General features: G+C 35.3%; 1 protein-coding gene across 1 annotated transcript in view; it reads left to right on the top strand.

The window, feature by feature from the left end:
- Window positions 1–558: 558 nt before the first annotated feature.
- Window positions 559–22,921, top strand: part of FRYL (FRY-like) — a gene marked incomplete at its 5' end in the record, with an annotated part of 47,526 nt that continues 25,163 nt past the window's right edge. Inside the window, 19 exons of the mRNA XM_010288889.1 lie at window positions 559–699; window positions 2,407–2,575; window positions 3,872–3,956; window positions 4,537–4,649; window positions 6,923–7,073; window positions 7,404–7,507; window positions 8,037–8,222; window positions 9,868–10,069; window positions 11,000–11,121; window positions 11,588–11,778; window positions 12,469–12,563; window positions 13,805–14,412; window positions 15,008–15,105; window positions 16,068–16,238; window positions 17,257–17,397; window positions 19,530–19,727; window positions 20,986–21,147; window positions 21,440–21,514; window positions 22,581–22,757. Of these exons, the coding sequence (XP_010287191.1) occupies window positions 559–699; window positions 2,407–2,575; window positions 3,872–3,956; window positions 4,537–4,649; window positions 6,923–7,073; window positions 7,404–7,507; window positions 8,037–8,222; window positions 9,868–10,069; window positions 11,000–11,121; window positions 11,588–11,778; window positions 12,469–12,563; window positions 13,805–14,412; window positions 15,008–15,105; window positions 16,068–16,238; window positions 17,257–17,397; window positions 19,530–19,727; window positions 20,986–21,147; window positions 21,440–21,514; window positions 22,581–22,757 (3,189 nt within the window). The remainder of the gene's footprint in view (window positions 700–2,406; window positions 2,576–3,871; window positions 3,957–4,536; window positions 4,650–6,922; window positions 7,074–7,403; window positions 7,508–8,036; window positions 8,223–9,867; window positions 10,070–10,999; window positions 11,122–11,587; window positions 11,779–12,468; window positions 12,564–13,804; window positions 14,413–15,007; window positions 15,106–16,067; window positions 16,239–17,256; window positions 17,398–19,529; window positions 19,728–20,985; window positions 21,148–21,439; window positions 21,515–22,580; window positions 22,758–22,921) is intronic.

The following is a 22,921-nucleotide window of genomic DNA, read 5'->3' as shown; positions in this document are numbered from 1 at the left end:
CAGTTCCTCACCCAGCAAAGAGTAAACCTGAGTCACATGCAGTTCTCCTGATATTCTTGATATCTTTGAATCCTACTGATGAGAGATCATGTTTTAAGCTACAAATAAAAAACTCTTGGCAGCCTGTGGTCCGTGGAATTTTATTCAGGATTGCCAGCAACTGGGAGCATGAGTCTCTGTTAAATTTAGATAGCTCTTTTTATTTACATGTAAAAAAATATATGAAAATGGAAATAAATTCACATATAAATAAATATTTCTATGCTTACATGATGTATAAAAATATACATTATGTATAAATACAATATATGTACAAGTATGTTTAGATATATTTTTATATTTCTTGTAGCGATAACAGAAAAAAGTTATTTCCAGAATGTGTTTATAAAAATGAAGATATGTGAAAGCTTCGTTCTGGAATGTTGAAAAGGCAACAGCTTCTTACAGGATTTATGTCTCCTTTTTCTAGAGCCTGGCCCACTTGGTCAATACAGATCACTTTCAAATACAGTGTTTTCTACTGGAGTTTTCAGGAGAGATATTTATTTTGTTTTCTAGTATGGTGATGAAGTGGCTTGGTCAGAGATAGAAAATGTCTGGACTACTTTGGCAGACAGCTGGCCAAAGAATCTGAAAATAATTTTACACTTCTTGATCAGTATCTGTGGAGTGAACAGTGAACCCAGCCTTTTGCCTTATGTGAGTATGCGATACGTCTCTCCTTAGTGCTATTGATATTATAAAAATTAATTGTGTGTCTAGCAGCAAAGATGACCAAACAAAAAATGTCAGGTAGGATTGCTAGTATCAAAATCTCCAGCCACATAATGGTGTCACCCCATCTTTTGTGACCACGAATACTATGAACAAATCAAATTCAGCTCTTTTGTTTGAGTTACTTTGCACATCTGTGTCGAAATTCCAGTATCGGTTTCAGTTAAACCCAGCATTCATGGAAGCCGAGGCTTCCTTAAGACAACTTAACTATTGCAATTTACTCAGGGTCATAAGTCTGAAACAGTCCACTAACCATCTTACCAGTTACAAGTTGTCAAAATTCAGGGTATACGAGGTCGACCATAGACCTTATTTAGTGAGTAAATTATAAAAAACAGAGAAGACTTATTAAAATGTCTACATCTGTCTTAGAATTTTTTCATTCCTTTGTCAACTCCTTTCCATCATAAAATGCAAATCTACTGCAGCAGTTGGTCTCTGTTCATTAAGAAGAATTAAGATAGTCCCATAAGTAATATTTTCATTAGAAAATTATTACAGGTTTTGCTAATAGTCCAAAAAGCTAGATATGAAGTAAACCATCAGGACCTATAATATTATGAAGTTCTTAGTAAGGACAACTTAAGTTCTTCATTGTTCAGCAATCGTTTTCATTGCAAATCAGGAAATCTAGCTTAACATTGCAGCCCAAAATCTTCACGTGTATGGTTTGAATAAGGTGACAAAGTAATTGCACGAGTCAAACACCCTGGATTACTTGCTCACTGTTTATCTTTGAGTTCTCTCAGAAGGCTGGAAATAAATCATTGAGCAGTAATGACTCAAGAAAATGTCAGAAGAAAAATTATGATATTATTATATCATATTTATTGATGTCTAGAGTAATCACTGACTACCAACCATCTGCTGCTGCTTAGCAGTGACCAGGATTATTTTGCTGGAGTAAGATGTGGTAGAGAATCCTTAATTACTATATGCTTAATAAATGTAGTTAGGTGTTTGTTCTTATCAGAGTATATAAAGACCTCAAGCATTTTGGGAATTAGCTTTTTCCCATACCATAATTTAGGATAGTCCTAAAACGCAGACAGATAATATAGTAAAATAAAACACCTGTCATGCCATGTAGGGACAGTCTGATTATTCTCACATGACCAAATATTAGAACAAAAAAACCCCCATACTCCAAGCCCCCTCAAAACCAGTTTTTTGTCAAAGCATATGTGAGAGCACTGCAGAACAGCATGAGAAAAAATATGATATCTGCTGGAAAAGAAATAGTGTAGAACACAACTGTGAAATATCAAAAACAAATTATATCAGAATAATTTTGCTCCAGTGTTGATCTCGGGTGTTGCTAACACCTTTGTTAAGAAAATACTTTGGTTCTTCAATAAGTGTAATTGAACACAGAAGACTTACTTTTTTACTCTTGTGATATGTTTCCGATGCTTGCTGCTGTTGACAGCTGTGAAAACAATTTTGTTTGCTTTTAGAACTGGAGTAAGTTTCAGGTACATCACTTGAGTGCAGCTAGATACTGATTCTAACAAGTTGCGGTATTCAAATCTCTTATTTTCCTATGGTTTTTTAATCAAGTCACTGCAATAAGAATTTTATTTGTATACATACTATTTCACATCCATATACTTTTTTTTTTGATGGCAGGTAAAGAAAGTTATTGTTTATCTGGGTAGAGATAAAACAATGCAACTACTAGAGGAGCTGGTGAGTGAACTTCAGCTTACAGATCCTGTCAGTTCAGGAGTCACCCATATGGATAATCCACCATATTACCGCATTACTTCCAGTTACAAAATCCCGTCTGTCACTTCAGGTGAGACTTTATTAAACTTTCATTATTGTCAATGATAAACATGCTATTATCAATGAGTGCTAATGTTGGCATTCATCTGTCCATATTCAATAGGAGTACAATGTTCTGTTTCTAAAAATAAATTTGTTTTACAAGATCGGCAGTTTTTGTTGTAGCCAGAATTCTTATTAAAGAACATCTGATAGGTTCACAAGGAAGAGGTTTGTATTAATGTATGAGTTCAGATCTTGCACTGTTTACCCTCACTATATCACTGTTCTGTCAATTCAGTCAAACAACTGGGAAAATACATATAATTTTAAATCCATGTAAGTTGTTATATTTTAAGTCCTATTATAGACACAAGCTGCATCTGTAGAAATTTATTCAAGAGGATTTAAGTACACTTACTCAGGATACTTTATTTAGAAATAATTCACAATTAACAATAGATGAGTTGTCAAAAAACAACAACACTGAAAATATAAAAAGTGTCTACCTTACACTTCAATCCAAAAACATGCTGAGAAATGTGGAGAAAAGCTGTCTGGTTTTGGTGAAGCATCTTTCAAAGTGAGCCACAAGACATGGATGGGAGGGTATCTAAGCAAGGACTTAGCTTTTGTGCTGCAAAGCTGTCAATGTTATGAAGCAGCCTGGAGCTATCATATAGGGATTATCTGGATCACAAGGTGGATACATTGGCACTTGTTCATCAAAGTGTTTAAAAAGTATGACAAAAAATTATGGGGCTCTTGCACTTAAGTGTGATTGAGAGCAGCAAGATCTGTGGAGAGGGTGCAAAATTATTTCCGATTGTGGTCGTCTATTCGTGTGATGCTTGCAGCTTTCTCTTAAAAAAGAAATTGATACAAGCTTCTATGTAGGCTGTTAGGTTTTAATGCCTAGTCTGCTTGTGGTTTGAATTAACTGCATACAAGTCCAACTACATTTTACAGATCACTATGAGGTATAGCATACAGGAAAGAAAGAAATAGGTCTGTAGATCCTGTTTCAAAACCAAGCCTTTCTACTTAATTTACCTTGAAGACTTTGGAGATTCCTGGAATGGATTCTTTGGATTTTTTTCCAGCTAGTGAAGTTATGGTAGCAGCTCAGAATCTTTTAGTCTAAACAACAATTTTTTCTTGCATGTGAAAGTAATTTCTACGGCTCAGTTTGTACTTGTTCCAGTACCTGTAGTGTAAACCTGGTTAGGGCTCTTGGCATGGACAAATAAATAAGGGTCTTTGTGTAGTGCTTAAGGCTGCTTCTCTTTTTTATTGACCAATCTTTTTCTTTGTCCATAATTCGCAGGTACCACTTCTAGTAGCAATACAATGGTAGCTCCTACAGATGGCAACCCTGACAGTAAACATATAAAAGACAATATTGAAGAGAAGTAAGTATCTCCTCAAAGAGCAGTTTTTAGTTGAATTACAGGAATTTCCGGTAGGTCCTATAAATACTTGCATCTCAATGGCTCCAGACATTGCAGGAGGTACATGACTGTAAGTTTTATAAGTTTTAAGCAACAGAACTGGAATACTATTTGGGATTAACAGTAGCAGCCTCAATTGTAATTTGAACTCAAAAAGCTGTAGAGGAAGCTGAATAAATTAAGGGACTAATCCAGACCAGGCTTTTTATTGCCATAGCAATATTGTTATTGATGCCTAAATTAGCTACTATTACACTGGATTGTGTATGTCTACGTAAGAGAAATTACACTGCAGATGGGTATGGATACATTAAGGGCAAATGTTATTAGTTTAATCATGTAGCCAATTTGCAATTGGTTTCCTAGCTCACTGGAAATCAACAGTATCTGTGTGTTGAAAGCTGGCATCATATTGATTGTCCTTGTAAGATTAAATATTTTTGCATAACACTTAGCTTTGAACTACAGTTTTACTGAGAGACCCTGATTAATCTTTGTCACAGAATGTCAGTTACTAGTGCTGCTTTATTTGTTCTTACAGTTACGTACATCTAGACATCTACAGCGGGTTGAACAGTAACTTAAACCGCCAGCACCACAGACTAGAATCTCGCTACAGCAGCAGCTCTGGAGGATCATATGAAGAGGAAAAAAGTAATATTTTTATTTTAAAATATTTCTATGGGTAGAAAACAAAATTTTCACAAGTTAATACTTTTGCTGAAGGTTGTGGGAACATGAGGAAATAGGCATTGTCAGTGGTTTTTGCATGAACCTATTAAAAATATGTTTTGTTTTGTTTTAAATTCAGCCTTAGTACTGCTGTTGAAGTGTAGCATACATTTGATTGCAATAGAATATGCAGTGAAGATAATACACTTTCTTTCCTTCCCTTGTGCTCTGGAATGAGTTGTGAACATCTTCCCAAGTTGAAGCAGTTTTACTCATTTTCTTTGCCAGTACCAACACCAAAGATAGGCAGAAGCAGCAAGACAGAGATTAACATGAGGAAGTTGAGATGAATGAGGAGAAAGATGATGGAAAAGAAGTTAAAAAAAAATTGAAAAATTAGAAGTAATTGTTCTTTTAAATGATAGCAGTCCATGGCCTGGGGCGGGGGGGGGGGGGGGAAGGTACAAAACTTTCTGAGAAGTCATAGCAAAGGAAAATATAGCAGAGAAAAAGGATCTTATTGTGTACCTCTAATTTTCAAGCCTGTTTTGAAAATGTGTTTTGGGTTCATTTTTGTGGTCTGTGGTCTGTTTTTTCTGAGGTGCAGAGGTAAGGAAAGGGGTAGAAATTTCTCCTGAAACTCCATACACTTTTGGAGGCTTTTCTTTAATGGAATCTTCTTAACTGTGGCTACTTTTGTACCAGTGCCTAAGATATAAAAACATCGTGACAATGCTAAGGAAAGCTAAACAGGTCATGTAACCAGGCAAAAATGAGGATGGTGGTCAGAAAGTAAATGATGCTTTACATTAGTGGGTGCTCTATGCTTTGTCAGAGTATGCATTTGACTGAAACTCTTGTTTCAGCTAACAAGCTATTAGTAATTAAAATGACTTTGTACTTTAACTCTGCATGGGATTATCAGATATATTTTAGTCTGATCCAGATTATTATAGTGTTACCACAGACTATCTTCTTAGGTTTCACTCAATTTTTTTTTATTGACAGTTGTGTTTGCTACCAGTTAAGTTGTTTGGGTATGGTACAGCACATGATAGAGTACTGCCTTTTCCCTATCTTTCTTGTGCTACTGAACAACAGGGTGTAAATTTCTGTGTTTTGAGCACTGCATGTCAGTATGGAACCTAGTGTGTCCCATGCTGTGTTGAAGCAAGAGAGTCCATGAGGATCTCCCTATGTACCCCTTAATGACTGATTCTGTGCAGACTGTAAAGGTTGGAGTGAATACGTGGTTCGTATTGCGTCTTTCAAGAAAGTGGAACATAATGTCCTCTACAGAGCTGCTTGTAAAGGCTGGGCATACTGATGCAGATCTGCAAAACTTTGGGTCAATAACAGATTGGTGGACCTCCTGGGCATCCAGTGTGTTTATTACTGCTTGGATGGGTGATGTCCAGTATCATAGTTGTGGTCATTTTCATCTTTGTTTCCTATTTGTGATAGCAATAGCGAGTATCCTGAGGCAGCTGATAATTCACGTGTTCCATTAGTAAGAAGTTTGTCACTTCCAGCTAAGAAGCTGGTGACGAGCTGATACCTGTGGGAACTTCTGAAACTTCTGCAGCTATACTTCCAAAAGCACAACTGGTAGAATCACTGAAACACTGAACTGTTGAGGCAGTCTCCTTACTTGTTTCTAGCTTTAACTGATTGATCTGAAGTCCAAGACATCTCATTTTAAAACAGAAAAATGTTATGGATGTGTAACACAGTATACTGTCATACCAAATAGCTGACGTGTTTCATCTGGTGGATTTCTGCTAGCAAGACTTATGAAGAGATGCTCTTGAGAAATACATCCTTAGCCTATAATGAAATGCAGCTATTCAAAATTAATTCAGTATGATCTTGGGACCCGGCCTTAACTCCCTATCTGACAGGAGGTTTGAAATTCAAGGAAATTGTATTAGATCAGTTTGCCTTTTTTTCCTTAAGTGCATCCATGTTCCCTGTGTGCATCCATTGCTTTTATGAACCTATTCAACAACTCTGTTATGTGCATGGCTTCTGTAGAATTGTCCTTATGCTGACAGAAATAACCACTTTTTTTTTTTTCCAAACTGTGTCCTACTACTACTGTTTATGGTTAGTCCCGTCCCCCCGTCGTCATCGCCCCCGCCCCCCGCCTTAGCTTTTCAAGAATTTGAAAATATATTTTAGAAGACTATATAATACAGAAAAAAGATTATATAATACAGAAACTACTTTTCTGGTTTAATTATATATTGTGTTAGGTGATTCAATGCCTCTGTATTCAAACTGGCGGTTGAAGGTGATGGAGCACAACCAAGGAGAGCCTCTACCTTTTCCACCTACTGGAGGTTGCTGGTCACCATTAGTGGATTACTTGCCTGAAACTTCTCCTCCGGGCATGTCTCTTCACAGGTAATTCTTTTAACAATGCTGATGGCATTTCATTACGTTTCAGTTTGTGTTGCATAGTAATTTAAAGATAGATTAAAAGACAGTAGATAGTACATTTGTTTTCTGTGGTTTTACTCACAGCTCTAGCAGCTTAAGGTTTCTCAGCCTTTTAATTTGGAGGACTAAACTTTTTCTATCTGAATTATGAGTGTTCATCTTTTCCCTTATAATACAACTTTGTGGATGTTTATAGACTTAAGAAAGAACACTGGTTAGTAGCATATTAAGGTCTTTGCAGCTCTTCATAAAGTTCTTGTTACGTTCTTGTAACAAATTATTTTTTTTTTTTAGATGCAATATAGCAGTGATCCTTTTGACTGACTTGATAGTTGACCACAGTGTAAAAGTGGAATGGGGAGGATACTTGCATCTTTTGCTTCATGCAATTTTTATAGGTAATTAAATTCTTACAGAAATATATCTAGTAACTTAGGAATTGTGGCTTTTTATGTAGCTGTTCTTTTCCACATTTAAATTAGTATTTGCCATTGTGTTGAAATCTCATTTTATAATATTTAAAATAATTCAACTAAATATCTTTCAGCTTGATAAATATGAAAATAACTAAGAGTTTTTTTGAGTCATTTGAACGCGCTTTCTGTTGGAGCCACTTTTACCTCTTTCTCCTTGTAGAAGACACAGTAAAATACAAATTTTTTTCTTTCTGTTTCTCTGTGTAGTAATTTTCATATAGGGCACAGATTAAGGTCTTACTGCTGTGTCAGAAACAAGAGGATATGTTAATGTTTGTTAATCTGTATGCTTTTGTGTTTATATTGAAACACTGAAGAAACATTGTTCAGTGAATTATATATGTATTGATAATGTGTAACAGACCAGTTTGAATACTGCAATTTTAAAAATAATTAAATTCAGCATGCCCTTTGAATGTAATAAAGCTTTTCCATTTCCCTTTTGTATTAGGTTTTGACCACTGTCACCCTGAAGTCTATGAGCATTGTAAACGACTGCTTTTGCATCTACTAATAGTGATGGGATCTGGCAGTAATGTCCAGTCTGTTGCTTCTGTCTTACTCAGAAACAGAGAGTTCAATGAGTCCAGGGTGCTTACAGTCAAGCAAACTACCCATTTAGATTATACTTTCACAGGTATGCTTTAGATTTGTTAAGTGTTGCTTGTGAAAATTACATGGAAAGTTATCTTCCGGGCATTATAAAAAATTCTGTTATTTGTAATATTTTCCTGAGTCCTTGGCATTAAAATGTATTTCTTCAGCTTTTAATTAAGTCAAATGAATACAGTTCATGTTAGCACTTTGTACCCAGTCATCGGAGTAGGGAGCACAGTTGAATGATTAAATAGTAGTGGAAACCACAGAGGGAGTTCTGTTTTGGATCTGCAATACAGCAGTTTTTATGATGCCCTTGAAATAAAAACCAAGGAGATCCATCTCTTACTTGTTTATAGCAACTTTTAAATTTCTGACTGTAATTGCATTTCTGCTCTGTAATTGCATTGTTAAATAGGTTGTCAGAATACTCTTTTGAGACATTACCTTTTGATGTTCACCTTAACATTACAATATTATAATTATACAGGAAACTATGTATTTTCCCTGTATCTATTTATGAAAAGAATACTTCGATGGTATGAGACTCTTGTTTCTAAAGAAATGTGAAATAGTTAATTTTTTTGAAATCTAGTATTTCATATTATTTCAGTAGGTGGCAGCATATTGCTATACAATCCATTCCATTTTGTTCACATCGGAAGTGGTTTTGTCACTTACCAAAAATACTGATCTGTTTTGTGAATTTGATATTCACAGAATGAGAATTTAAAAATTACACATAGTGGAAGAATTCTTTTATGTAAACCTATTTGCAGAACTTTACTGGTGCACCTGTATGGTGACTTATACAAACCGTTCCATTCCTAATCTTTGCAGTTTTGGGTAAAAGTGTCTAAACATGACGTCATCTTTTGTTATTATTAAAACAAATATGTCTGATAGAAACCAGAGTAAGATCAGCATCGAACATTTCCAGCTGGTGATTACAGGTATGCATGCCTAGCACAAGGTCAGACAAGCTGATGTTAAATTTTGTTTGAATCAGCTAAAACCCCAGCCCAAAACCTGTGTGTCTGTAGAATGAAAACTTGTGGTGGGTGTCAGTGAGTCTCAAGCTTATGTACCATTGTTACAGACAAAGGTTCATGACCCACTTTTCCTTGCCAGTTTCCTTTCTCCCAGCACCTCACAGATAGATAGAGGTGTAATGTGAGGAATTATTGCAGTTGTATTTTATTACCACGTGACTCTTTACATGGAGAGAAAATCTTACCGCGTCAAGATTAAGCTAACTTCAGAGAAGCTTTGTGTAGGCGGCGGGGCTCTGTTTAGAGTCGATGCACTAGCTAATACTTACTATTCACTGGTTACTGGGGGCCTGAGTTTTAACAACAAAAATTATCTGTGCATTATTAGGAAGTCATTTATATAATTTGTCTAAACTTATTAAGATTATATGCCTCAGAAGCCAATGAGCTGTCATATCAATACAAAACCAAACAAAATACAGTGATTCTAAAAAGGGATCTAGCAGTTCCTTATTAAGGGTCCAGTCATGTGAAGACTTTGCATATATCAGACTTACTGATTTCATTGAAATTATTGCATCCATTAAATTATTCTCATTACATTTGCTAAGTTACTGATTTTTTTTGAGGGCTGTTTTTTCTGTTGATATAGTTAATATTGAGTGCATAATCATCTTGTTTTTATTTCAGCAGGTGTAAATGATTTTATACCTGATTACCAGCCCTCCCCAATGACAGACTCAGGGCTTAGTTCAAGTTCTACCTCTTCTAGCATCAGTTTAGGAAATACAAGTGCTGCCATTTCTCATCTGCACACCACAATCCTCAATGAGGTTGACATTTCTGTAGAGCAGGATGAAAAAGTGAAAACTCTCATAGAATTTATTACCTCAAGGTAAGATTTCAGTTTTCATTTTTGTTAAGATGTGTTTTGTGGAAATATGGCAAAACCCTTACTATTTGGCATCACATTGTGTAATTTTGTCTCTGTTTTATCATCAGTAAGAGATAGTTTAATCCTGAAGTGTTATTATGTGATACAGCCTATGAACAACTCTTTAACTTTTGAAGAATTTCACAGAATTTTGGCCACCCTGTAGTGTCCTGAATGTTTAAAAGTCTTTTGCCATGTTCTACGCAGGTCTGTTATCTTTGCTTTCTACACAGTTTATAGAATTCCCTTTTCCATCTAAAGGATTAGGGCTGGAATGCATGAAGAAGGTTAGGGAGCTGCAAGATTTGTGTGGAGTTTATGGATTACCTCAGTAGTAGAGAGCTGGTTATTCAAAAACCAGGAATTTGTGGCAAAAAACATCTGTAAAACCATCAACACTTGTGCAGTTTGTATGATAGTTTATATAAAGCTTTCAAGATTGTGTAAACCTGAAATCCTGCTTGTTTCTCAAAAGTTTTTGATTATTTATGCTTTACATGAACCTGAATTTAGAATAGTGTGGTGTATTGATGGGAAGAAAGGAGGTTGTTTTAAGAAGTGTATAATGGTGTGAGTTGTACTGGTTCTTTGTTAGATGACTAAATATTATATAACAGAGAACATATCTTCCTAAATTTATGCTGCTATTTCAGTTGGATCTGATATATTGCTTTTCACCTTGTCTTAACTTCTTGTATATTGTTGTATAAGATTGGGCAGTTGTCGAACTTCTTTGGAATTTGTGTCTGCAGTTCTAAATGGTTTCTTTTATGCGCTAAGTAGTGGATTCTTTTGCAGTTAACCTTAAGGTTAAAATAACATTTAAGTAATATTAACAACAAAGGCTATGTTTTATTTTCTGTTATGTTTATTCTATATTTGTATTTTTAGGAAAAGAGGCCCACTTTGGAATCATGAAGATGTTTCAGCCAAGAACCCTAATATAAAGAGTGCTGAACAGTTAACTGTGTTTTTAAAGCACGTGGTATCTATATTTAAACAGTCTAGCTCAGGTATGTCAGAAAACAATCTATGCATGATGGAATGTCTAAGTCTGCGGAGTAAATTAATTTTTTTGAATGCCTGTAAATTTACAGGTTAGCTATAAAAATCACTCTAGGTGGTTGCATACTGTTTCTAAATAAGATTTTTCTTGTGTATTGCACACTTCATGTTTCTATTATACAGATTTAAATATAATCTTTTAAGAATGAGATAAAATAGCTTATTAGCTCATTGTGGACACTTAATATTCAAATCATAAATGTATTATTCTCTACAAGTCTCTCCGGTGTTAATTATTATGGAATACAAGTTTATATGCCTGGAAAGATTTTTGAGAGTAATACTCCTTGAGAAAAATGTAGAAGATGAGAGTATTTTCAAGTTAGGAATGAACTTGACAATTTACTCTTCATTAAATTCAAGTGGTTTTGCTTTTTACAAAGCATTGTGTTGCTTGAGTATTTGCTTTTATAGGAGGATTTCAATTGGAACACCGTCTCAGTGAAGTTGCTTTGCAAACTGCGCTTTCATGTTCCTCTCGACATTATGCGGGGAGGTCCTTTCAGATTTTCAGGGCTCTGAAGCAGCCTCTTACTGCATCTACACTTTCTGATGTTCTCTCCAGACTAGTAGAAACTGTTGGAGATGCAGGAGAAGAAGCTCAGGTATTTGAAAATTTTCCCCCACTTTATTAGAAAGCTAAGTCTGCCTAAATGACATACTTGTGTTGTTATTTTAATGACAGTAAAATTTAAAAGCATCTGTTATTCAGTTGCTTTTTATTTTTAAATAAACATTTTAAATATCAAAACAGTTTTAATCGTGACACTCTGAATTTTCACCTAATTAAATGATGAAAAGACAAAGTGTGCACATTCTACAGCAATAGGAACTTTCAGAGAGTTTGATATATCTGTTTCCTGAAAACACCTTTTTTTTTCATAGTTAGAGAATCCTGAGATCAGCTATATAAAAAATAATTTATGTTTGCTTTTATTAAGAACTTAACCTGATAATGTGTTAACAACCATCCAACTTAGTGTCATTGTACATGTAAAGAAGTGGATCTAATCTTTTAATATTGCAAAGTGAGAGTCTAAATTACTCCATCCTTAAAAATAATGCAAACCAGAATGATTTCTGTGAATACTTAGAAATAAATTAATGTTTTTTCCTGTCTTGAAGCTATACTGCTAATTTGAGCTGTCTCATCAGGGTTGTGTTCTAATTTAAGCATGAAATAATAATCTTGTTACTGATACTGATTTTATATTTTTATATCGCTACTCAGTAGATTTTGTGTGATCTTCCTTATGCAGATTGCATAATTTATAATGACCTATGGCTTTCCCCAGGGTTTTGTCATAGAACTGCTTCTGACCTTAGAGTCTGCTATTGATACGTTGGCTGAAACCATGAAGCATTATGATCTGCTTTCTGCCCTTTCTCAGTAAGTTCTTTTATTAGTCAAGCTACATTACACATTTTTATACATTTGAATTATTAAAGGTCTGTACTGCAAATGTAAGGAAATGATTTCTAGTTGGCTTTGCAGAATAGCTGTATTCTTACAGCAAAATCACTTGCTCTTTTATGTTTTTATCATTCTGCCTCAAGCAAAACTCATAAGAATCTAGATTTTCTGAAAAGGATCTCTGCGACCTTTTCAACTTATCCTCTTGGGTCCCATAAATAAATAAATAAAGGAAGGAAGGAAGGAAGGAAGGAAGGAAGGAAGGAAGGTGTCCTTATGGCTCAATTCTGATATGTTGTCAGTTCTTCTGAAACCTCTCAAAAATAAAGGCACCGAGTATATTTAGAACATTTTTTTTTTTTAATCAGGCCCTTCCCTGTCTGTGTAATGAAGGTTATGGCACCAATCTTTAAAAGATAATTTAAGGTTCACAGATGAAACTCCTGTACTGCAAGAAATACTTTTATTCTACCATAAATACAGAAGAAATTTCTTCAGTTATAGCAAATGCTAGTCTGTCTTAGGCCTCAGATTTGTTGTCCATGTACGAGAGAAGCGTAATCGAACAGTCTGAGTCATTTGTGTGTCCCATTACAGTCTGAGTGGTTAGCTCAGTGACTTCTTATCAAACTGAAAAAAATCCCTAAATGTGCAGACATCTTTGTTTGACTTCATGGCAAAGTTTTTGAAAATGTTGATTTCTAGGAATATATTCAATTTCTCAGTATTAGAACTGGAAGGTGTTGCTTTTTCTGGGTCAGATACTTCACACAAATATAAGGTAATAAGTAAATAATTTCATTTCCTAATGAATTCATTTCTCTACCTTTATCAGATCTATAAGTGAGTTGGAATGCTAGATCTTCATCTACAGATAATCTTTTACATGGTATAGGCTGATTTTTCTGGTTTTAGTGAATTCTTATGTAATTATTTTGGTATTCTGAGATTGTAACAAATAGATTTGGTAGCAGAGATAATGGGATGCTACAGTCTTGTCATTGTGCTGTAAGGATATTTCAGTAATATATATTGAAATTCTGTATTTTCTATCTATGATATTTCTGTATCTATTATAATACTCTTGGGTGATGAAGCAGAGTATTCACTGTGTGTGTATATATGTGATCAGTGTAACATCTTTTTCCTTTTTTTCCTTTTTCTAAACTCTAAAGTATTTTGCATGGCATAATACGTACTATTGATTTTTATTTTAGAACCTCATACCATGATTCTGTAATGGGAAACAAGTATGCAGCTAATAGGAAAAGCACTGGACAGATAAATCTAAGCACAGGTCCCATTAATAGTGCCAGTTGTTTGGGATACTACAGCAATACAAGAAGTAATTCTTTGAGACTGAATTTAATCAGCGAGCGGAGAGGCGACCGTCGACGGAGCAACACACTGGATATAATGGATGGAAGGATAAACCATGGTGGAAGTTTGGCCAGGACTAGAAGCCTTTCCTCCCTGAGAGAGGGAGGGATGTATGATGTGCAGCCCACTACTGACCCTGTCAACTTGATGGCCACCATATTTTGGATTGCAGCTTCGTTGCTAGAGTCAGATTATGAGTATGAATACCTTTTGGCTCTCAAGCTACTCAACAAGCTTCTTATTCACTTGCCTCTGGATAAATCAGAGAGTCGGGAAAAGATAGAAAAGGTGCAGAATAAACTGAAATGGAATAACTTTCCAGGCCTTCAGCAGCTTTTCCTAAAAGGGTTTACTTCAGCATCTACACAAGAAATGACAGTTCATCTGCTCAGTAAACTCATCACAATTTCCAGACATGCTTTGGTGGATCCTTCTCAGTTAGCAGGTATCTTTAGTAAATGTATGTGTAATGAAAATACATTTTCCCATCAAATTAAGTGTAATCAAAATCAGTAGTAATTATGCATTTGCCTTAAAAAAAAAAAAATCCTTCAGTTAAATGCTTTTTGCAGTTGTCAGTATTAGAGTGCTAGATAGTGGGAATACATTACAGACTATGGTTATCTGCATGTGAACTTTATGTATTGACTGTGAACTTACTTTGAACATGCTTACAAATGAATTTTAAGAGCATGCGTGTTACTATCTCGTGCTAACTAGCTCAGTTGGTACTATTTCAAACATACATTTTACAAACAGTGTGACTGTACTGCCTAAAGCTATGCAATTTTGTGACTGTTTTGCTTAATTGGTCTGGTGATGATTTTATTTTCATCTTATGCATATTTATACCCAACACAGACACATTTATATACATTCCACTTACATACACACTATACATATGTGTATATATAATTTATATATCTGTGTGAATGTATGTGTCGTGCTGTAAGGGTTCTTAAATACCAGGTAACTCCACATTGAATTGTCATATTAAAAATCTTTAGGGCTCATATAACTGTGTTTATGTATGTGTTTAGGATTTCCCCTAAACATCTTGTGCCTACTTCCTCATCTGATCCAACATTTTGATAACCCAACTCAGTTTTGTAAAGAAACAGCTGACAGGATAGCAAAGGTATGTAAAATGATGCTTGGAGAAGTACCCAGGAGTTTATACCAGCATTGCTTCTGTATTTCTCTGCTCCCTAATGTAGTACTTTCACATTATTCTAATAGTAATATAGAAATAACTGTAAAAGACTGTATTTTAAAGATGTGATCCAGTCCTAATTTGTTTAGTTGGGCCTCACATCAACTCCCGAGTTTCCCTTTGTCAATGAAAAAACACGTTTAGTTTATTCTATAAAATTCAGATCTAAAGAACAAATTTCCTTATTAATGATATCAGTTACTTTTCCTTACTTTCTTACTCTGATTTTTCAGTTTGTAATTTTAAATGTAAATTTAATCAGTTTTTAAGCACAAGTCCTAATTTACTTGTGGGAAGGAAGTGATTCTTACCTTTCAGACTGGTGTAGAGAAGACAAGGCAGTATGTTCTTTGTATTACTTGTGCACAGTGATTAACCTTGGAATATTTCTGAACTGTAGTGTCAAAGCAGTACACGGTACATGCCAACAATCTCCAGCCAAGCTGGTGGTACGCTGGCCTGACAGTCTGCATTTTAAGGAGAAATGTGGAAAGGGGAATAAAAAAGTGCTGTCTGTCGTAGGAGATCCAGTCATAGCCCTCTGGCTGCCCAAACTGTGATACATAAATTACTTAACTGTGCACAGGCCCCCTCAAAGGAGTACATGCCTGGTGCAAATCCAGAAATTACTGCTGTCCCTTAAATACTTGCGCTGCAAGTTAGAGACACTAGTTGAGGTAAGTTGGGTATGAGTAGTAGACAAACTTAGAGCATGGATGCCACATTACTAAAATTCACCAGAAACTGTAGGTGTTGTTTGTATGATTAGTCTGATTTCAGTTATTAGAAAATAGAGTGAAATATGGGGAAAGTGCATAATGACTTGTGAATGCTTAGGTTAAAAATTTGTTATTTCTAATTAATTAGATATGCTTTTTGCCTTTCAGGTTTGTGCGGAGGAGAAATCACCAACTCTTGCCAATCTGGCTCATATGATGAGTTTATATAGTACACACAGTTATTCCAGAGACTGTTCTAACTGGATTAATGTAGTGTGTAGATATTTGCATGACTCTTTCTCAGATGCCACATTTAACCTCGTAACTTATCTTGCAGAGGTAAATTTTTAATAAAAGTGTATCTCATGTTGACAGTCTGTGATCAACAGTACATTTACTTATTGCCAATTCCTTATTTTTCACAATTTTGAGTATTGGCGGCGGGGGAAGCACATCTTCCATAATGGGAGAATAATATTAAAATGTCCTAGGATATAGAAAAGGAATGACAACTGCCATTTTGAAGTGCAACAATTTAAATTTACCTTGACATGATAATCTCTCTACTGAAAGATCCCTTTTTATGATAGTTGTGTTTTGTATTAGATATTTATATTCCATACGACATTAATAAATTGTGCACATTGTCGTGACTTTAGTGAAGTCTACTTAGTGCAAATCTTAAAAGACCTTTTTTTAGCCAAGTACGCATTTAAAGATGTCCTTATCACAGCTTCAAAAATTAATTTCAAAGTTCAGTTGTAAGTATTGGGTAGTATATAGTTGAAGGTCATTTAAATTACAGAATTCAGTACATGATTCTGCCAGGCATTTGTACAGGAAAACTGTTACTACCTTTTAAAAAGTAGCTTGTGTGAAAAGCTTGTAGTATATCAGTTCAAACTGATGAAGATTTTTTTAAAAATATTTGTACATTCTCATGAATGACTTTATATGTACTTATTATGTTCGTAAGATTGTGTTTACCAGCCTTCATTAAGGTGTAGATGTAATTGTTTTTCATATGGCTTTGAGATGTTGAATTTTTATGAACACTTCTATTTAGTGAGAAGTGGTTAATAAACCACTAGGTGCTTTAGGTGTGTGCTAACAAATATGTCAAAATTCAGGGAAAAAAGTGAATTAGAACAGAGAACATTGTTCTATTGCATTACTTTTTTTTTTTTTCCCTTAATGCTAAAACAAAGTTTTGAAAAACATGAAGCAGTACGCTTAAGTTTCTTGAGGGGAAAAATAAATATGTTTGGAAGTTAACTGAGTTTTAACATTTGTTTTCACTTTTTGCAACCATTATAGGCCCTAATTAAATTCTGTATTTTAAAAAACTTTTTTTTAGCTGTTAGAGAAAGGGTTATCCAGTATGCAACAGTCCTTACTGCAGATCATTTACAGTCTTCTGAGTCATATTGACCTATCCACAGCACCAGTGAAGCAGTTTAATTTGGAAATCATAAAAGTTATTGGTAAATATGTTCAGGTAGGTACTCTGAAAAACTAAGAAAAAAAGTCTTTCTGCTTATCATCAAAGTGGTAGTGAAATTACACTTGATTTTTTGGGGGGGAATAATTTATTTCAGGTATAAAAATAGCTGTTTGAAGTCAGATTCCATAGTTTTGGGGTTTTTTTTGTCCAGTGTACTTAAGTATATAGTGAATTACGTGTTTGTCCAATTTGATTTACATCTTGTGGGATAAGATACCTGGGTGAATGTTCGTCTGTTTAAAGATATAGGCAATTCTACGTATGTAGTTAGAGGAGAGGATCCTTCAACTATTAAAATACAAGGAAATGTTTACTGCTAAATACTGCACAAATGTTTAAGTGTATATGTTTTCAAAAGAAAGCTTTACACTTAAATGCATGTTTAATCACTTTCATTAACATATCTGTGAGGAACATTAAGGTGCACCTTAATGAATTTGAGTGCATTTTTTATTAAAGTCAATCCCCAAAAGATGAACAACAGTGTTTTGCCTTAGGAAATTTGATCCTTTGTACTTGGAACACAATTTACTGAAAATCTATTTTGCAGAAGAAGGTCTAGCATCTTGCTGAAAGATTTTATGAAAATGCCTGGAGCATAAAACCATTTATCAGTGCACAACATTCTCTTCTCCTCTTCCCCTGCCTTCTTTTTTGCTGAATTCCATTATTGCCAAATATATTTCAGTCAAATGTATTTCAGTCAAATGGTTTAATCATAATTAACCAAGAAAAGTAGCATTCCTGGATGTTTTCTTATTGATGGATATGTACTTTAGATATTGTGTTCCTGTCAGAGTGCATTAGGCTAAATGGAATAATGAGCATAGCTATAGTTTTCATGGCCTGTCAGCCGCTTGCTTCGCCTCTAACCTTTATCTGAGATTTTGATGCAAGCCCACACTACCATGGAATGTAATCTTAATTAAAAGTAACATCATCTACCAAAATAATGGTGCTAGCAAACAAATATACCAGTATCGTATTTTTGATACGATAAAACATATTACTATAGATAACAAAAGAAAAGATCATAAATGAACATGTCCTCTTTAAATAAGCTGATTTTTTTAGTCCTCTGCAATCACAATGCATCTTAAAAAATTTAAGTTGCTGCAGGATGGTTCAAGTTTGAGACTACTTTTTTTTATCTTTATGATGCACAGAAATTGAAGGAGATTGTTGAAGACTCTCATTACTTACAAATGAAGCATATACTACCTAGAGCCTTGAAAGTGGTGTTTATTTTTTTAATGCAATAAAAAAATATTTAACAAACATGGCATGCTAATTAAAAAACAAGACAAAAAAAAACCCAGTCATCCTGCTAATTTCAACACCTGAAAGTTTTGCGTTTTAGGCAGAATCATTTTCAGGAATGTAAATCTTAACACTCCCAAGGTGCTGCTTTTGGTGCGAGTCTTTTCTGTGATCCACTCCACAATCTCTCTGTAGTTGAAACTGCTGAATTATTTACATTAACTTAAACCTCTTTTTAAGGAGAGTGCACTTAACTCAGGCTCTGCCTGTTATGTTCTCATACTTACGCCCTGATTTTTTTAAGCACTTCATTGGTTTGATACTATATATAAAACCCGTGTAAATGATTTTGCTCTTTCTTAAGATCTTTGAAATGTGTGAGGAAATAAAAAGCACAAAATATTTTTGTCTGTTTCAAATTGAGCTCACTCTGCCCATAAGCGTAAAGTAATTAAAGATGCCAGGAGGTGAAAGTTGTTTTGCTTTTAAACACTATCAGTTTTTATCTTCTGGGGCATGAAGGGCAGATACTTCAGACGGTGTTATCACAGCGTAAACACAACGTTAAGTGCAGGGAGCGAGGGACATGGTACAGGATCTGGTGCGGCTGGCACTGTGAGGCAGTGAGCCTGCCTGGCTGGTCCGGACCGCCCACCGTGGGATGACCTGGTGCCTTGCCACTGCCTTCCCAGCACTGTGAGGTCCAAGGCTGCCCATCTCTGCTGGCACCTGGCAGCCGCATGTAGAAGATGAGAACTTCTGGGTTTGGGAATCTGGCAATGAATCAGTGCAAAATCCTACTGTACATTAAAAACGTCTGTCTTGTTTGAAGTGAATGTGTTGTGATTTGTGTGCCTTCTCTTTAGAGTCCATATTGGAAGGAAGCCCTTAACATTTTGAAACTGGTGGTGTCTCGATCAGCAAGCCTTGTTGTACCTAATGATATTCCAAAGTCTTACGGAGGTGACATAGGTTCTCCTGAAATCTCTTTCACTAAAATTTTTAATAATGTTTCCAAGGAGCTACCTGGGAAGACCTTAGATTTTCATTTTGATATATCAGAGGTAATTATTATATTTAAATTACAATGCAATAATTACTTTCTGTTACAAACTCAGATCTGTTTTCTGTTAGCCTTCTGCATTTAAATGTTTTAAAATAAATATAATTTTTAAGAATGGCCGTTGTTGAAGTTTTATATACATGTAATTAGAGTCATACGGACACGATGAACTCTGAAGTTTTTTATATTATGTTTTTGCCTTTTTCCTCTCTTTGAGTGTCTGGAGAGTTAATTACTAAAAGTCAATAGGATTATTCTCAAGGGTATTTCAGCTGTGTCAGAGAGCAGGGTAATGCAGCTGGCTGCTAGTTGCAGCTGAACATTCCAGGCTTTCATCAAATGAAGGGTTGTACCTTCAAGGGCTGAGAGGTTTAAAACCCTGTACTCCAGTTTTGGCCTGACTTTGGAAGGGGGAGAAAATTTAGAGGAGAGAGTAGGATACAGAATATAGGAACCCCAGTGTGAGATGGACACAACCAGAGAAAAATGTCCTGTAATTAAAAACAACACTCCTACCCCTCAGTTAAGGTTCATTAGAATAGAAATTCTAATATACAGCTGATATAATATTAATACACCTGATACTCATTCTATGTCTGAAAAGGGAAGCTTAGCCAAATGACTGCAGTGTAATATAGGGATGTGAAAGTTGTAGAAACTTTAGAAGTAATAAAAGGGTTCCTGGTTGAAGCTGACCCTGCATAATGATTGGAGACACAGGTGTCTTAGGAGCATTACGTAAATTGTTAGTCTTCTCTTTAAGTGAACTCCTTACTAGAAATTTCAGTGCATGCAGATAATTCAGAGACAAGATGAATTCCCACAGAGTTCATTGGAGTAGTATTTGCTGTCAAAAGGGCTGAATTTGATCCTTGGTTTTCAGAAGTGTGTGTGTGTGTGTTAGTGAAGTTGCTGGTTTGTGAAAACAATTTGTTCATATCTGAATGATTCTATAGAGAGACTTTGCAACTTCTAAACCTAGAACACAGTTGTTTTTTAGGTGTGTTTAAAAAATATACATTGTCAGCCTGTAACTTGCATAATTCAGAAAAACACAAGTGGGCAGAATGGCAGTCTGCTGCGTAGGGTAGAAGTATTCAGCTTTGTTTTTGACAGTGTACCGATGCGCAGTGGATTAGGCATGGGTTTCATTGAATGAAGTCCTCCTACTTTTATATAATACTAAATTCTAAAATCAAGTGTGTAGTCTTTACTGATGTGGATTTGAATTTTAAGAAAGTATTTGTTGTCTTTGATAGACACCAATTATTGGGAATAAGTATGGTGATCAACACAGTGCAGCTGGTAGAAATGGGAAGCCAAAAGTCATTGCTGTCACCCGAAGCACTTCTTCAACTTCATCAGGCTCCAATTCAAATGCATTAGTTCCTGTCAGCTGGAAGAGACCACAGCTATCTCAGGTACATTGTGTCTCAAGCACATTATACATACCTCGTAGGCAGTGTTTATGAATATATTTTTTTAAAAATGTTGAAATGTAATTTGAAGTCTATATTGTGTCTTAGCAAGGCAATAAATAAATATAGCATAAACTAAAAGCTAATAGTGGTAAAAAGAAGAAGCAGTAAGATTCTTTTTAGAGGATGTCATCATGTGAGGTAAATGTCTGCGTTTTAAACTAGTTTACTTTTTTACCTAGACCTCCAGCAGATGCCTTACTTGCTATGTCATTTTATTTGGTATATTTTTCAGAGAAGAACTAGGGAGAAGCTAATGAACGTGCTTTCTCTGTGTGGTCCAGAATCTGGTCTTCCCAAGAATCCTTCAGTAAGTGGTGATGGTGGTTTCTTTTGGGTTTTAAATTGCAGTAGTGAGAACACTATTCATTTTCAGGTATCGGTGAAGTTCTGAAGAACAGTTTTTGACAAATGGTTTTGGTTCAATAATTCACAAATCCAATCAAAAGATTAAAAAGAGATGGAATCACAAGTAGTGAATTACTCTTATTCCTCAAGAAGTCCAGTGGGTGCTGTTCTTTACTAGACAGGTTTCAAAACAGTATTTAAATTCATCCAAAACTAATCTTGCTGTCTCAGTGAATTGAGGTCGGTCTTATAGGGGGAGGGCTATATGTTTTAAAGCAAAGATAAATTGCTAGAATTAATTCGTAATTTTTGTCTTATGTGGTTATCAAAATAAGCTGGGGTTTTTTGGGTTTGGCGGGGGTGTTAAGTCTTTGGATTGGAACTCGGGTCTTTCCTCTCCAGATTACATTAGTTGGCTACTAAGGAGCTCTGTTGATCAGACTAATCCTTAAAACTTTTTCTCAACATTTTACATTCTTGACAGAAGAGCACGACTGCACTGCCACTCCAGAATAGTGTGTTGTATGTTTGAGGCTGCACGTATGAATTTTAGTTGTCTTGTCTAGAAGAAGGGATTGAACTAGGTCTCCCCTGTTCTGAATAAATCTCTATCTAGTTTTTAAAAATTAAGATGTGCTTTAGTGAGAAGGGGTGGCAAAGGGTGAGGGCTGCAAGGATGTTGATTGAAAATACCGTAGAATCCATTGAAAATGACAGTTGGATCACATGCCTTCAAACTAACATGGATATCAGTAGGAGCAATAGTCTTAACTATAGAGTAAAAATAGGACGATAGTGTTACTTCTGTGTATGGTACAGAAGAGACCTCTGTTGGCATACTAAGCTTAATGGTAGTGATGACATTAAGAGCTTTTAAAATAAAGTGAGCAGCCTACCTTGGTTATCATCTAGAATATTGTGGTAAGCTAACTGCCACAAATGCTATTAAATTGCAGGAAACAGGTTGGCTGGCTTCTGGAATTACAGAAGTTGGAAGCTTTCATTTCTATTTTTACCCATATCTGCAGGTTGTGTTTTCTTCTAATGAAGACTTGGAAGTCGGAGATCAACAAACCAGTCTTATTTCAACAACAGAAGAAGTGATTCAAGAGGAGGAAGTGGCTGTAGAAGACAACACCAGTGAACAACAATTTGGAGTTTTTAAAGACTTTGACTTTTTAGATGTTGAATTGGAAGATGCAGAGGTGAGACCTTGGGATTTCTTCTGTGTATTTCCATTTGAGAGTGTTTTAAAAATTAGGTTATGTTGGTGCAATTCTAAGGAATTAGCAGCTCTTCTAACTAATCCAATTGGGAAGAATTTATGACATGACTGAATTTAACTTGCACGATAAAGAAACCCGTGTCA

This window comes from Phaethon lepturus, unplaced genomic scaffold (genome assembly GCF_000687285.1).
Source record: "Phaethon lepturus isolate BGI_N335 unplaced genomic scaffold, ASM68728v1 scaffold57116, whole genome shotgun sequence".
NCBI lineage: Eukaryota > Metazoa > Chordata > Aves > Phaethontiformes > Phaethontidae > Phaethon > Phaethon lepturus.
The sequence above is the reverse complement of the archived record's forward strand: the minus strand, read 5'-3'. Positions and strand labels throughout refer to the sequence as shown.